Source organism: Ptychodera flava, assembly GCF_041260155.1.
Source record: "Ptychodera flava strain L36383 chromosome 23 unlocalized genomic scaffold, AS_Pfla_20210202 Scaffold_23__1_contigs__length_28996876_pilon, whole genome shotgun sequence".
NCBI classification, from domain to species: Eukaryota; Metazoa; Hemichordata; class Enteropneusta; family Ptychoderidae; genus Ptychodera; species Ptychodera flava.
The window spans coordinates 14,731,013-14,748,190 of NW_027248277.1; the positions used below are offsets into that span (position 1 = coordinate 14,731,013).

The 17,178-nt window shown below is 39.4% G+C and overlaps 1 protein-coding gene across 1 annotated transcript; it reads right to left on the reverse strand.

The window, feature by feature from the left end:
• Window positions 1-2,427: 2,427 nt before the first annotated feature.
• LOC139123769 (uncharacterized) lies at window positions 2,428-16,947 on the reverse strand. The gene is made up of 7 exons (XM_070689923.1): window positions 16,608-16,947; window positions 15,295-15,699; window positions 6,832-7,260; window positions 6,099-6,500; window positions 5,099-5,491; window positions 4,595-4,698; window positions 2,428-3,025 (listed from the first exon to the last, which is right to left on the reverse strand). The coding sequence occupies exons 1-6, from the start codon at window positions 16,945-16,947 to the stop codon at window positions 4,622-4,624; spliced, it is 2,046 nt and encodes a 681-aa protein (XP_070546024.1). The 3' UTR covers window positions 2,428-3,025; window positions 4,595-4,621.
• Between the last annotated feature and the right edge of the window lie 231 nt (window positions 16,948-17,178).

Consider the following 17,178-nt stretch of genomic DNA (forward strand, 5'->3'; position numbering starts at 1 on the left):
CATGATAATTTGAATTACCTTTCGAAAGGAGGTCATTGGTGGGGCGCAAAGTAACCCCTTGAATTGGCATAGAAATTTGGACATGGCTTGAGTTTAGGATAAACACTCAAGTTCATAGTTACACATGTCCTTTATCTTGTTTAAAAAGACGCAGTTAGAACATTGTCGATTGGATCCGCGACAGCAACCTTATGAAACTTTTTACAGGGCTTTTGATAAAACTAATGAAATATCGTGGTAAACATGATAAAATTAGATCTTTGATTTACTGTGTGAGAGCTGATATACGCTTATGATGGTGGTAGGTGAGAGACACTTTAGAACGCCGCAATTGTCGAAGTGGAAATGGCTTCACTGCGGGGTACACGACGAGGAAAGGAACGGTAGTTCTGACGAGCAGCGTTTGGCGCTGATGGAACCTGATGTGATGTTAATGTTATAGGAGTATGCAGGTAATGGGTATGAGGACACACATGGCGTGAATTAATAAGTACCATGGCCGAGGTCTATTATCAGCATTTAAAGCAGAGTCATAATCATCCGTAGAAATAGTATACGACATAAATGGCTTTCCTTGTCAATATGAAAACAAAATTAGTTCGGGTTGAGTTCGAAGCAGTACTATGCGCCGACGAAGCATTCTTAGCCAGACACAGCCTGCCGCTATATGAGGGCGCTCTTCAGAAGCCTTTAATTTAGAAAACGCAGTGTTTAGATTGTAATGTCTATTGGTGTCATTATTAAAGAAGGAAAACTATAAAGTCCCCGGAATGTACCATAAAATACAAATGATATGGGAGAGCATGCCGACGATAGTAAATTGGTGGCCGTGAGAAAAAGATTGGGAATATAATATGCTGCAGCGTCCTTTAAACACATTTAGCCTATAGCTTGCCTTGAAAATCGTTTAAAATTAAAAAATTATTAATTGCTAAAATTTGACAGTTACGATTTTTGGCAGGAAGAACCTTCTGAATGAACTTAAGTCCATGTCCTTTCTCTTTTCAGTGCACAATTAATGAACGCCATTGGATGATTGAAAAGCTTCATGGTTGTTTACAAAATCAATAGCTTCATTCTGTATCTCCCTGCTGATTGCTTAACAACGAGACAATGCTTGGTAAATTTAGAGATGTGATATATGTATTGGCTCCACTAGAATACGACTCCTGGTTGCTGAGGAATCGGTGACTCATGACGCGGCTAGCAGTTTAATACCCAGGTATTTCACTACCATTCACAGACTATTACCTCTGTCATACTTACCACAGTGGTGAAGGAGAGTTCGATTTTTTAGTCGATGCATGGTCCTACATAATATGAGAATTAGGCCAACAGAGCATGAAGCGAGTTCTCGAGTACGGTTGTTCAACGTAATTTAAGTTTGAACTCATAAAGGCCACAGGGGATAATCTCGCAAGGTTAGAGGTTAACTGATTCTGTTAGCTAAGATAAGTAGTGTAATCAGGAAGAGGTGCTTGGAGAGGTCAGAATACCGAGACCAGATAAGTCGCTGATCATGTACTGCAGGTACGTTTTTCTGGTGAACAATGCAAGGTACAAAGTGACGCCATCATTTTGCAGTCAACAGCGGTTGTCATTTCATGTGAAATAACATGTCATATTTAAAATTACGTTCACGTGTCTTCGGGACTGGAGAGAAAATGCAGAGGGATGGAGTTGGAAGGTTCGTGAATTTGTGCATGTACTTTTGATGGGTCATGAAATATTGAGCAAGCATTGGCTTGGGTCACTATTTTATTGTGCCGATAATAGGAAAATATAACTAATGTGGTCCAAGTGACGGCTTCCATCTTTAAAATTTATTTTTCCCTTTCTAAACCTGCAACTTGAAACGGAAGTTTTCTCTAATATGATCCCAGGTCTTCGCTTGACCACTTCCTGTTTCTAAAAGTTCAATGTATCAAGCATTTACACCTCTGTCATCATAGCAGTAGGGAAAAGGTCAACAAACGAGAGAATGCGTTTTCACAATAGCGCCCCCTTTAAGTGACCAAGTGCTGCTTTCATTCCTCACAATACCACAGTCTGAATTAAAATATTCCTGGTTCAAGAGAGAAGTAGATTATGCCTGTTGGCAGTTACCCTTTTTGTTGTTATTTTTTTAATTACGAAACAGCAGTAATGTAAATCTTCACTATGCTGAATCATAAAAATACTACAATGCTATCTAGGATTTCTCACCATTATAGGCCTAATCAATGACAATAATAAGTCAACAGTCGCACACCATTTATTGTTTTTGTATAATTTACTAAAATTTACTAACTTACATTGCATGAAAGACTTCTATGATAGCAGTGAGCAACATCAAATCACTGTGACACTATCTGTCACAGATAATAATGCCGACATTAATACCATGCCTGTGTCATCGCATGCCTTGTGACACCCCTCTTATCTAAAGCACAGGTATTCTTTGCATGTTGTTTATGTGTCATATCTCACCGATCAGGGCGTCGGGTAGGAAGTTATTCATCACACGAAGCACGCTTATGTGACATTCCGTATTGCCGTGCTTCGTCCATGTCATCCAGGGCACAGTTATTCTCGTCACTTTGCTATTTATAGTTGTATGGTAATAATATGCCTGGTGCGAGACTACGCCAAATAAAGTCCCTGCTAGTGGGAGCAATGGTGCATACCAATGGAAGACATTGACAATGAAACATCGTTTCCTTTTTGTCTAGAATATTAACAACTCTCCTGCGACAACTTAGTATGTATATAATGAATGCGAATATACAAATGTGGAGAAGTTTAATTATTGACAAAAAATACAGAAATTAATATTATACCCCCTAGAAATATAAAATCTAATTGTCGATAGGTCGGAACAACTCCAAATGCGTAGGTAGAAAGGCATACAAAAAATATGGCGTGTTGTAGGAAATATGTTATCAATTAATGATAGAGTAATTCATTTGAATTCATGAAGTTGTGTCGATATCGTTAAGATGTGTCATTGAAGCATCTCTCTACCATATTTGAAGATGGTCAAATTCTGAAAATTAAAGAGAAGAGTTCAAAATCGGACTTAGTTAAATCAGTAAGTCTGCTTTCCTCAAATTAGTACGAAGCTGAGCATAAATGTAAGTAAGAATATTTCTATGATGAATACATACATCCAAGCATACGTATGCACGTACTTATGCACGTACATAGACATACATACATACATACATACATACATACCTACACACTACCTACCACCTACCTACCTACCTACCTACCTACCTACCTACATACATACATGCATTCATGCATGCATGCATGCATGCATGAATAAATACATACATACATACATACATACATACATACATACATACATACATACATACATACATACATACATACATACATACATACATACATACATACATACATACATACATACATACATACATCGCCCCACACAATGAGTAATGCACGAACACGAAAGCGGTATAGATTATTAGAGTTCTGATTGAATAATAGATGCAATTCGCTCAGCGCGCAAATATATTCTCAAATGGCGAGATGAGTAACACAAGGACCAAAAATGCAAATAAGCAGGTCACAGTGCAGTGGCAGACGACAGCATTCTCAGGTTTTTTTATAATGTTTTCTTCGTCAGTGGTAGACTCACAAAGGACTCTCGAATTGTCCGAATACCTATTACCTATTCAAACACTACTTGAAAGCCGTAGAAGAACATTGCGTAATCGCCAATATTCCGCCCACAATAGTAGCTGGGATCTGAGATAATATTTAGTGACGAGGAATAATATAAGATCACAAAGTGGGATAGTCCTGAAACAGTTGAAATTACCATTCAATGTCCCAGTGTGAATTTAACACGTTTTGTGGTCATGTGAGAAAAGGAATCTAACACACCAAGGACCTGGGATCAGATTTTTTACAGTCGTTGGGAATATTTTGTCTCACACTCGCCTGCGGCCCGTATGGGACAAAATATCCCAAACTCGTGTGAGAACTCTCATCTCAGGTCCTTAGGGGTGTGAGTTCTGTTATTCTTATATTCCTGGTCGCTGGGAGTGCGGAATCGACGGTGCGGGAAAAATCGATCCCACACTCTCAGAAATCGTCCCACACTCTACAGTAAATATTACACGAGCTCTGATTAGATGATAAACAGTCTGTTTCGATCCATGTGCAAAATGTTTCCTAATGACACGACGAGTAACACACGGACTGGAACTACAAAGTACGCAGGTCAGAGTGCAGTGGCAGACGACCGAGTTATCACGATTTTGGATAATACTGTATGTGTTCAATGTGAATTTTATACATTTTGTGGTCATGTGAGAAAAAGAATCACACACACCGAGGACCTGGGATCAGATTTCTCACTTTCGTTGGGTACATTTTGTCTCACACGAGCCGCAGGCGAGTTTGAGTATTCCAAACTCGTGTGAGAAATCTGATCCCGAGTCTTTGGAGGTGTAAGCCTCTATTAGTCTCAGCTTCGAAGACTCCTTTTGAGTAAACAAAGTTCACACACTCAAATTCTTCAGTAAAGAAAGGTTTGAAGCTTCTCGCTAGTCTTCAAAAATTGGCACAGAATACTCACCTGGATACAACAGTTGAAACAATGCAGTTACAGTAATTGCATGATTACAGCAATAAGGAATGCGAATAGTGTGAAAGATCTGTCTGTATGGAACCCACTACTTCCTATAAGAAAGTGAAAAAATAACAACGCTGTATTAACTATATCTATGCTGTGAGAAAAGTTGCTCAGGACATAAATATGTAGGAAAATATTACAAACGTTTTTTCGAACACTAGCTATTATTATACTATAACATATACCAATAATCATATCGCTAATAAGGCAAGTATGTGATCTCAGCAAGACTAGCCGACCTGATCTTGAACCTGTCAGATTTACTGCTCACAACTTGTACAAAAAGAATAAAATTAAGTATAAATTGTAAGCTTTTATTGATATAAATGTTTTGTTAATGTACTTAAGTCACTTTATTTTGTTTATCTTCTTCTTTGTTCTAAAACGATATCACTTTCTGGTTAATATAAATAAGAATAGTGGTTGTTTTTCAAGATAAGTAGATACCTGAACAATCAAATCTGCCGGCCTGTGTAGACTCTGTACCTTCCTCTATACATGCCTCATCTTTAACAGTTTCGCCTTCAACAATCTCTACACATAAATGTGTGTAATCAATACAGTCATCGTCTAGTTGAAGCGATGCCGCGATATCCTCAAGTTTTGTGTTTGCTTTTTCGACAGACAATGGTCCACCTTCCCATGTACCAGCCACTGCTTCGGTCTGCTTATCATTCATGTCCGAAAAATACACATTGACACTGTCCACCTGGCCACTATACGTATCATAAGGGGATATAGCAATCTCAAATGTAACCAATGTAGTGTCAGTCATCGTATAGGTGACCTCGTCTGGTGGAGGCTCCGTTACCTTGAAGGAGTCTGCATCTATAGTCATAACTGTCAGGGAAAACCAATGGTTTATAGAATATCAAGACAGGAAGCGACTACTGATATAAATGATAACCATTTTAAGGTAGCTCTTCTGACCTGCCACTAGTGGGGACTCATTTTAAAGCTCTTGTTGAGAGAATTTTTTTTCCATCTTACTTTTTCATTTTTTTTCTATGGAGTAAACAAGGGATGACGCACATTTTTTTAAAATCGCGAAATCTTAGATAATTTGTCTTACTAGTACTAAATTGTGCACGGTGCCCCTGATTTTTGTTCTTGCTTTGGTTGGTAAGAGAATGGTCGAAGTTTCATCGAGGACAGTTTGAGCAAAAGTTTTAGTCTTTCACTTTTGAGGCGCGTATTACGTTAATGAGTTCACGTGTCTCCTTTTATAAAGTAAAAATCGTACCAAGGTACAGGAAGATGGTAAAGAGCACTCTACTTACCGTTAGATTGTCTAGCAGTATGTGTACTGAAAGAGGATACATTGCCATGCCATCTTATCAAATTTATGTAGATGTAAAGTGTACGTACAGTTTGAGTTTTACTCTGGTCTGTGAAAAATTTTACAAAGTTATATCAACCTGAGTCAGTATTATGGTAGTGCACTCACCAGCACATTCTTTGTTCCCAGCTTGACCTTGGTTACTGCCAAAATCTTTGCATTCTTTGTCGTTGTTTGTATCGATGCCAGATCCAGTAATTTTAACGCACACCTTTTCAGCTGACTCACAATCGGCTCTACTGTCAAATTTTAGCTGTACTGTATTGCCGGAAAGTTTGTCAGAATCCCCTCCTTTACCAAGATTTGCATCTCCTTGAGTTGTTGCTTCCTTCACTGTTCCTATCAATGTACCAATGCCATCTTCAAAGAAGACATCTATACCACTGACAGTTCCACCGTTTAAAGCCGACGAGACTCCTACATCAAAAGTAATAGTCTCATCTGTCACGCGGTTATACTCGATGAGATCTGGCGATGGTTCGGTTATTGTAAAACTGGTAATCACCACATCTGTCAAAAAAATTAAAATAAATTGAGTTAATACAATCATTAAAGATCTAAAATTAAAAGATAGAATTGTTTTTGTTACATGACAACCGTAAAGAGGCTGATTGCTTTTGGCATATTACTCTGCGTAAATAAATGACTGATTCCAACGCACCTGTAGGGCGATTATGACCATATAAAATGCGCTCTAGATAAAATCCTCGGGTGCAATTCCGTGATCCTAGATTTCGCTCCACATTGAGAAACATACCAGTAAGTTGTTGTAACATTGCACAGAAAGGTCTTAATGTAACCTGCATAAAAAGCCAATGCTAATTATGTACTACAAACTAACCACTTTCACAGCTCTTCTGTCCAGCTTCGTCTTCTTCGATTCCAAACGGCAAGCACTCTTCTTCATATACTGGAATATCAGCGATGAGAGAAATGCAGAGATGGGTGTAGGCTTCGCAGTTTTCACTGTCTAATCGTAGTGTTGCTTCACAGCCGTCGATTTTTGTTGGATCATTTGCGTCATGGTCTACAGTTATGGGCGTTTCCGCAGTCGGTGCTGCTCCGCCAGCGAGCACCGGTGTCGATTCGACTCTCTCGTCCCCGTCTATGTTGTTTGTGAAGTAAGCGTTGACTCCGGTGATCGTGGCAGTGGCAACTTCTGCGGTGGCTTCTAGGTTAAAGGTAATTGTTGTATCATCGTATTTCGTGTATATAATTTCAGCCGGACTTGGCGACGTGATCTTGAAGGATTCAGATTCAATTCTCACAACTGTTTAGAAAGGATAAAAGCAAGTGAGCATTATAAGCTTGTAATACAGGACGTTGACGATATACTTAATTAGAAAATCACAGATGTTCCGTTTGTCTTTTTATTTCCTTGCTTCAAAAAGTAAGGATGGAAGTAGCCCAAATAACGGCCCAAAGTCTAATCAGATATGACACAATAATACAAATAGTGTAGTGTTTACAAAGATTTAATAATGCCACTGAGTCATGCATGCTATATAAGCTCGGCAAGGTGACATACTCCCGAATACGACAGATGTAAAGTGCGCAACTGCATACAGTATTTACCTGAACAATCAAATCTTCCCGCTTGTGAAGAATCCGAACCTTTCTCAATACATGCCTCATCTTAACAGTCTCATCTTCAACAATCTGTACACATAAATGTGTGTAATCAGTACAGTCATCGTCAAGTTGAAGCGATGCGAGACATCCTCCAGTTTTGTGTTTGGATTTTCAACAGACAATGGTCCATCTTCCCATATACCAGCCACTGCTTCGCTCTTCTTATCATTCATGTCCGAAAAATACACACTGACACTTCCACCTGGCCACTATACGTATCATAAGGCGATATAGTCATCTCAAATATAACTGACGTAGTATCTGTACGAGTGTAGGTGATCTCGTCTGGGGGAGGCTCGGTTATTCTGAAGGAGTCTTCATCTATAGTCATAACTGTTAGAGAAAACGATAGTGTATTGAATTTCAAATATGGAAAAGATACGTGGAACAAACTAAAAAAAAAGCATATTCACCTACGCGTGTTCATGCATTCTACAAAATTATGAAAATAAGCACCGTGTTTTTCGGGAAAGAGAACATGCGTTGGAGCAATGGACTTGCTATTGTCATCAGAGTATATTGATAGACATTGTAGAGTGTAATCAGGGTTAGGAAAGTATTCTGCTCACTTAAACAACCACTACTTTGACAGTATGACTCACCAGCACATTCTTTGTCTCCAGCTTGACCCTGTTGTGTGCCCAAATCTTCACACGTTTTGTCGTTATTTCATCAACGCCAGTTCCGGTGATTCTAGCACATAACTTTTCAGCTGCTTCACAATCCGCCCTAGTGGCGAATTTCAGCTCCACAGTATTCTCCAAAAGTTGGCCATCTTCACCGGCAGCTAGTTCTAATTCGCCTGAAATAGTTGCTGGCTTCGCCGTACCTAACATGATACTGCCACCGTCCTCAAAGAATACATCTATTCCACTCACAGTTCCACCTACGTCCCTGATGATACTCCTACATCGAATGTAATTCTCTGATCTAGAACGCGATTGTACTCTATGAGGTTGGTGATGGCTGCGTTATTTTGAAACTGGTAATCGCCACTGTACCATCAGGTTCTGTGAAAAAGAATAAAAGAACTTTAAAGAAGTACAGTATCTATTGATCTACTATCGAGAAAAATAGAATTAGCAGTTCGCAAAAGGCTGTCTGAAACTCCTGTTTCGTAGGGTTGACTTCTAAGTTAACTAAAGAACAGCGCCTTTCCTTGTCCATCCTAGTATGCACATACAGATGGTGTCAGGCTAACCCAATGATGATTCACATCTTATATCACGTACTCTGTAAGTGTAGTTTTACAGGTATAATCCCACAACCCTACCCTATGGTTTTTTGTTTATCTATTTCTTTGCTCTCAAAAGATATCCCCGTCAGGTTAAAATATTTAAGAATAGTGGTTTTTTTTCAAGATAAGTAAATACCTGAACAGTCAAATGTGCCGGCCTGTGTAGACTCTGTACCTTCCTCTATACATGCCTCATCTTTAACAGTGTCGCCTTCAATGATCTCCACACATAAGTGTGTGTAATCACTACGCCATCGTCTAGTTGAAGCAATGCTGAAACATCCTCCAGTTTTGTGTTTGGATTTTCGACAGACAGTGGTCCACCATCCCATGAACCAGCCACTGCTTCACTCTTCTTATCGTTCATGTCCGAAAAATACACATTGACACTGTCCACCTGGCCACTATACGTATCATAAGGCGATATAGTCATCTCAATATAACTGACGTAGTATCTGTACGAGTGAAGGTGATCTCTTCGGGTGGAGGCTCGATTATCCTGAAGGAGTCTTCATCTATAGTCATAACTGTTAGAGAAAACCGATAGTGTATTGAATGTAAAATATGGACAAGATGTGTGGCACAAACTAAAAAACCAAGCATATTCACGTACGCGTGTTCATGCATTGTAGAAATAATGAAAATAAGCACCATTTTGTCGGGTATGAGAACCTCCACTATATCTAAAAGACAGAGCTGAAATGTGTGCACTTAAATGTGTGCGTTTGGAGCAAGGACTTGCCGTTGTCATCAGAGTATATTGAATTATATTGTAGAGTGTAATCAGGGTTAGGAAAGTATTCTGCTCACTTAAACAACCACTACTTTGACAGTATGACTCACCAGCACATTCTTTGTCTCCAGCTTGACCCTGTTGTGTGCCCAAATCTTCACACGTTTTGTCGTTATTTTCATCAACGCCAGTTCCGGTGATTCTAGCACATAACTTTTCAGCAGCTTCACAATCCGCCCTAGTGGCGAATTTCAGCTCCACAGTATTCTCCAAAAGTTGGCCATCTTCACCGGCAGCTAGTTCTAATTCGCCTGAAATAGTTGCTGGCTTCGCCGTACCTAACATGATACTGCCACCGTCCTCAAAGAATACATCTATTCCACTCACAGTTCCACCTACGTCCCTGATGATACTCCTACATCGAATGTAATTCTCTGATCTAGAACGCGATTGTACTCTATGAGGTCTGGTGATGGCTGCGTTATTTTGAAACTGGTAATCGCCACTGTACCATCAGGTTCTGTGAAAAAGAATAAAATAACTTTAAAGAAGTACAGTATCTATTGATCTACTATCGAGAAAAACAGAATTAGCAGTTCGCAAAAGGCTGTCTGAAACTCCTGTTTCAAAGGGTTGACTTCTAAGTTAACTAAAAAACAGCGCCTTTTCCTTGTCCATCCTCGTATGCACATACAGACGGTGTCAGGCTAACCCAATGATGATTCACATCTTATATCATGCACTCTGTAAGTGTAGTTGTACAGGTATAATCCCACAACCCTACCCTATGGTTTTTTGTTTATCTTTTTCTTTGCTCTCAAAAGATATCCCGTCAGGTTAAAATATTTAAGAATAGTGGGTTTTTTTTCAAGATAAGTAAATACTTGAACAGTCAAATGTGCCGGCCTGTGTAGACTCTGTACCTTCCTCTATACATGTCTCATCTTTACAGTGTCGCCTTCAATGATCTCCACACATAAGTGTGTGTAATCACTACAGCCATCGTCTAGTTGGAGCAATGCTGAAACATCCTCCAGTTTTGTGTTTGGATTTTTGACAGACAGTGGTCCACCATCCCATGAACCAGCAACTGCTTCACTCTTCTTATCGTTCATGTCCGAAAATACACATTGACACTGTCCACCTGGCCACTATACGTATCATAAGGCGATATAGTCATCTCAAATATAACTGACGTAGTATCTGTACGAGTGTAGGTGATCTCTTCGGGTGGAGGCTCGATTATCCTGAAGGAGTCTTCATCTATAGTCATAACTGTTAGAGAAAACCGATAGTGTATTGAATGTAAAATATGGACAAGATGTGTGGCACAAACTAAAAACCAAGCATATTCACGTACGCGTGTTCATGCATTGTAGAAAATAATGAAAATAAGCACCATTTTGTCGGGTATGAGAACCTCCACTATATCTAAAAAATAGAGCTGAAATGTGTGAACTTAAATGTGTGCGTTTGGAGCAATGGACTTGCCGTTGTCATCAGAGTATATTGAATTATATTGTAGAGTGTAATCAGGGTTAGGAAAGTATTCTGCTCACTTAAACAACCACTACTTTGACAGTATGACTCACCAGCACATTCTTTGTCTCCAGCTTGACCCTGTTGTGTGCCCAAATCTTCACACGTTTTGTCGTTATTTTCATCAACGCCAGTTCCGGTGATTCTAGCACATAACTTTTCAGCAGCTTCACAATCCGCCCTAGTGGCGAATTTCAGCTCCACAGTATTCTCCAAAAGTTGGCCATCTTCACCGGCAGCTAGTTCTAATTCGCCTGAAATAGTTGCTGGCTTCGCCGTACCTAACATGATACTGCCACCGTCCTCAAAGAATACATCTATTCCACTCACAGTTCCACCTACGTCCCTGATGATACTCCTACATCGAATGTAATTCTCTGATCTAGAATGCGATTGTACTCTATGAGGTCTGGTGATGGCTGCGTTATTTTGAAACTGGTAATCGCCACTGTACCATCAGGTTCTGTGAAAAAAAATAAAAGTACTTTAAAGAAGTATAGTAACTAGTTATCTACTATCGAGAAAACTAGAATTAGCAGTTCGTAAAACGGTGTCTGAAACTCCTGCTTCATGGGTTGACTTCTCCAGGTAACTTCGCTTTTTGCTTGTCCCTCTGCATTGCACATACGGATGGTTCCAGGCGAACCCAATGATGATCTCCATCGTATATCATGCACTCTGTAAGTATTGTTGAACAGGTATAATGCAACAACCCTACATCATGCTTTCTAATGAGACTGGACATCGGACGAAAAGTTGTCGTGACATTGCAGGAAAATAAGATATATAATATTTATCATGCTAATATATTACTACAAACGTACCACTTTCACAGCTTTTTTCTCCAGCTTCATCCTCCTTGACTCCAAATGGCAAGCACTCTTCTCCATCTACCGGGATATCAGCGATGAGAGAAATGCAGAGATGGGTGTAAGCTTCACAGTTTTCGCTGTCTAATTGTAATGCTGCTTCACATCCACTGATCTCAGTTGGGTTATATGCATCATGCTCTACAGTAGCGGGGTCTCTTTGGTCGGTGCATTACCCTCTGCAAGCACTGCTGTCGATGCAATTCTCTCATCACCATCTTTGTTGTTTGTGAAGTAAGCGTTGACTCCAGTGATCGTGGCCGTGGAAACTTCGGCGGTTGCTTCTAGATCAAAGATTATCATAGTCTCATCGTACGTCGTGTATATAATTTCAGCCGGACTTGGCGACGTGATCTTGAAGGATTTAGATTCTATGCTCACAACTGTTTATAAAGGATTAAAGCAAGTGAACATTAAAAGCTTGTAATAAATGACGTTGACAATGTACTAAACTAGAAAATCAGAGTGGTTTCGTCTATTTCTTTCTTTGCTTCCAAAAGTAAGATGGCAGGATCAAAAATGAAGGCCTTAAGGTCTAATCAGATACGATACAATAATACAAATAGTTTACTCTATACAAAGATTTAATAATGCTAATATGGCATGCGTGCGATATCAACTCGGCAAGGTGACAAATTCTCAAATAAGACAGATGTAAAGTGAACAGCTGGCATCAAATATTTACCTGAACAATCAAATGTTCAAGCCTGTGTAGGTTCTGTGCCTTCTACTATGCACGCCTCGTCTTCCACGGTCTCCCCTTCAACAATCTCTACACATAAATGCGTGTAATCAATGCAGTCGTCGCCTAGTTGAAGCGATGCCGAGACGTCTTTGAGGTCAGTATTTGGCTCTGTGACCTCTAGTGGTGCACCATCCCATGTTCCGCCCACAGCCTCGCTCCGCTTATCAATTTTATCAGAAAAGTACACGCTTACTTTATCCACTCTACCCTCGTATGTGCTATATGGAGATATCTTCATTTCCAACGTTATGTCAGTAGGGTCTGTTCGAGTATAAGTTAACTTGTCTGGTGTAGGATGGGTTATTCTGAAGGAGCCTGCATCTATGCTCATAACTGTTAGAGAAAAACGATGGTTTATAGATCGTCAAAACAAGCAGCTACTAGTGAAACTAAACAAAAATAATTACGGATGGTTGGTGAATATTGCTGTAATTACCGTATCATAGGCTTCAAGTATATGCGCTGTCAGAGGGAACATAGGATGGAAAGTGTACAGTTTGGTGTTTGCTGGTCTATGCAGAAGATTTACAATGTACATCAGCCAGCAGTATTATGTTAGTGTTACTTACCAGCACATTCTTTGCTCCCAGCTTGACCTTCGCTTACACCAAAATCTTTGCATTTTTTATCATTATTTCTATCGATGCCAGTGCCCTCGACCTAACACATAACTTTGCCGCTTTTTCACAGTCAGCTTTGGTGTCGAATTTCAGTTTTACGGTATTGCCTGAAAGAGTGCCAGAGTCACCCCGGTACCCAGATTTACATCTCCTCGTGTTGTCGCTTCCTCCGCTGTTCCTATCAATGTACCTCTCTCATCCTCAAAGAAGACATCTATACCACTGACAGTTCCACCTTCTGAAGTTGACGAGACTCCTACATCAAAAGTAATAGTCTCATCCACCACGCGATTATACTCGATGAGGTCTGGCGATGGTTCTGTTATTGTGAAACTGGTTATCGCAACATCTGTGAAAAAAAATATTATAACAAAATGAATAAATATAATTATTGCAACCTACCATCAAGAAAACTAGTTTTACATTTTCAAAGGTTTAAGGAATTTCCGTTCAGTAGGGCTGAGAGTGACGGTCTAAAGGTATCCTCAGCACAGTATCTACCGTATCAGTGATACCTGCTTCACTGCTATAGTTAATGGGTTCTTCTTCGGTAGGGTTGGCTCTCCGAGCGAGCACTGCAGTCGATTCGACACTCTTATCACGATGTTTGTGTTTTTTGAAATAGATATTCACTCACTTGGCGAGTTCAGAGATAGCTTCCAGGTTAAAGGTCACAGAAGTGCCACCGTATGTCGTAAATATTATTTCAGGAGGACTATTCAATGTGATCGTTAGCTATTCATATGAAAAGGTCGAGTTTCACGACATGAGGGCTTTTTAAAGATGGTGACTTCATTTTTTTGCACAATAGTTTACGTAAAAAAACTACTTTTATAGTTAAATCTCTTCCTCGAATATGCCCATAAATTGAAAACATGTTTCGAGAACAACATCTTCTAGTTTCTTTGCAAAATAGTGATTTATTGTGAAGAAAATAAGTTCTTGTATAAGATTTCGACTTTCTTACCAGAACACAAAGGGAACCAATTTTAGAGAATGGATCTTTTAATTGTTCAAATTTATCGAAAGTGTTTTGTGCCCTATAGCTGAAAGTTACAATTTTACAAATTACCAATACAAACACGTGTATTGCAACAATTGTAAATAAGATTAGCTTACATATGCAGATTAAACTAACATTACTGCACAATCCAATAATTCCAAATTAGTTCCAACAGTGTTGCAGTTCAACCGAATTTTCGAAGCAAATTGGTATTTACCTGAACAATCAAATGAGCCGGCCTGTGTAGACTCTGTACCTTCCCTTATACACGCCTCATCTTTATAGTCTCGCCTTCAACAATCTGTACACATAAATGTGTGTAAGCACTGCAGTCATCGTCTAGTTGAAGCGATGCTGAGACATCCTGAAGTTTTGTGTTTGGATTTTCGACAGACAGTGATCACCGTCCCATGAACCAGCCACTGCATTGCTCTGCTTATCATTCATGTCCGAAAAATACACATAGACACTGTCCACCTGTCCACTATACGTATCATAAGGCGATATAGTCATCTCGAATATAACTGACGTAGTATCTGTACGAGTATATGTTATCTCGGCTGGTGAAGGCTCGGTTATCTTGAAGGAGTCTGCATCTATAGTCATAACTGGGAGATAAAACGATAGTGTATACCCAGAATGTCAAATATTGTAAAGAAGTTGCGTTAACCAAAATCAACACCAACCATACTTAGCTCTTCATGCATTCTAGAAAATAGTAAAAACACGCACTGTGTATGTCAGGTAAGAGAACATGCTCTCTGTCTCAGAGCTGTAATGTGTGTATTGAAATGTCTGTGTTGAAGATAATGGACTCGCCATTGTCATCAGGGTATATGGAATAAAATGTAGAGTTTAATTAGGGTTTCTTTCCTACAGTGTATTTTGACCACTTAAACAAACACTGCCTTGCTGATGATACTCACCAGAACATTCTTTCTCTCCAGCTTGACCTTGTCCTTTGCCCAAATCTTTGCATTCTTTGTCGTTATTTTTATCGATACCAGTTCCGGTGATTCTAACACATAACTTGTCTGCTGCCTCACAGTCAGATCTACTGTAGAATTTGAGGTTTACCACGGTATCAGTAATATCTGCCTCACTGTTATCAGGTGGATCTAGAACTACTTGTGGCGAAATATCTACTTGCTCTGCCGTACCTAATAGGTTACCACTGTCATCTTCAAAGAAGACATCTATACCACTGACAGTTCCACCATTTAAAGCCGACGAGACTCCTACATCAAAAGTAATAGTCTCATCCGTCACGCGGTTATACTCGATGAGGTCTGGCGATGGTTCGGTTATTGTGAAACTGGTAATCACCACATCTGTGAAAAAATATTGTAACAAAATAAAGAAATATAATTATTGCAACCTACCATCAAGAAAACTTGTTTTACATTTTCAAAGGTTTAAGAAATTTCCGTTCAGTAGGGCTGAGAGTGACGGTCAGAGTATCAGCAGAGTATCTACCGTATCAGTGATACCTGCCTCACTGCTATAGTTAATGGGTCTTTTGGAAGGGTTTGCTTTCCGAGCGAGCACGGCAGTAGATTCGACTCTCTTATCACGATGTTTGTGGTTTTTGAAATAGATATTCACTCATTTGGCAAGTTCAGAGATAGCTTCCAGGTTAAAGGTCACAGAAGTGCCACCGTATGTCGTGTATATTAATTCAGGAGAACTATTTAATGTGATCTTTAGCTATTCATATGAAAAGGCCGAGTTTCACGACATGAGGGCTTTTTAAGATGGTGACTCCATTTTTGCACATAGTGTACGCAAAAAAAACTACTTTTATAGTTGAAATCTCTTCCTCGAATATGCCCAATAAATTGAAAACATGTTTTGAGAACACCATCTTCTAGTTTCTTTGCAAAATAGTAATTTATTGTAAAGAAAAGAAATTCTTGTATAAGATTTCGATTTTCTAACCAGAACACAACGGGAGCTAATTTTAAAAAATGGACCTTTTAATTGTTCATATTTATCGAAAGTGTATTGTGCCCTATAGCTGAAAGCTACAATATTACAAATTATCAGTAAAAACAGTGTATTGCAACAATTGAAATCAGATTAGCTTACATTTGCAGATTAAGCTAACATTAATACACCATCCAATTATTCCAAATTAGTTCCAATAGTGTTGCAGTAAAACTGAACTTTTGAAGCAAATTGGTATTTACCTGAACAGTCAAATGAGCCGGCCTGTGTAGACTCTGTACCTTCCTTATACACGCCTCATCTTTAATAGTCTCTCCTTCAACAATCTGTACACATAAATGTGTGTAATCACTACAGTCATCGTCTAGTTGAAGCGATGCCGAGACATCCTGAAGTTTTGTGTTTGGATTTTCGACATACAGTGATCCACCGGCCCATGTACCGGCTACTGCGTTGCTCTGCTTATCATTCATGTCCGAAAAATACACATAGACACTGTCCACCTGTCCACTATACGTATCATAAGGCGATATAGTCATCTCGAATATAACTGACGTAGTATCTGTACGAGTATAGGTGATCTCGGCTGGTGAAGGCTCGGTTATCTTGAAGGAGTCTGCATCTATAGTCATAACTGGGAGATAAAACGATAGTCTATACTCCGAATGTCAAATATTGCAAAGAAGTTGCGTAAAACAAAATCAACACCAACCATACTTAGCCCTTCATGCATTCTAGAAAATAGTGTAAAAACGCACTGTATATGTCAGGTAAGAGAACATGCTCTCTGTCTCAGAGCTGTAATGTGTGCACTGAAATGTCTGTGCTGGGGATAATGGACTCGCCATTGTCATCAGGCTATA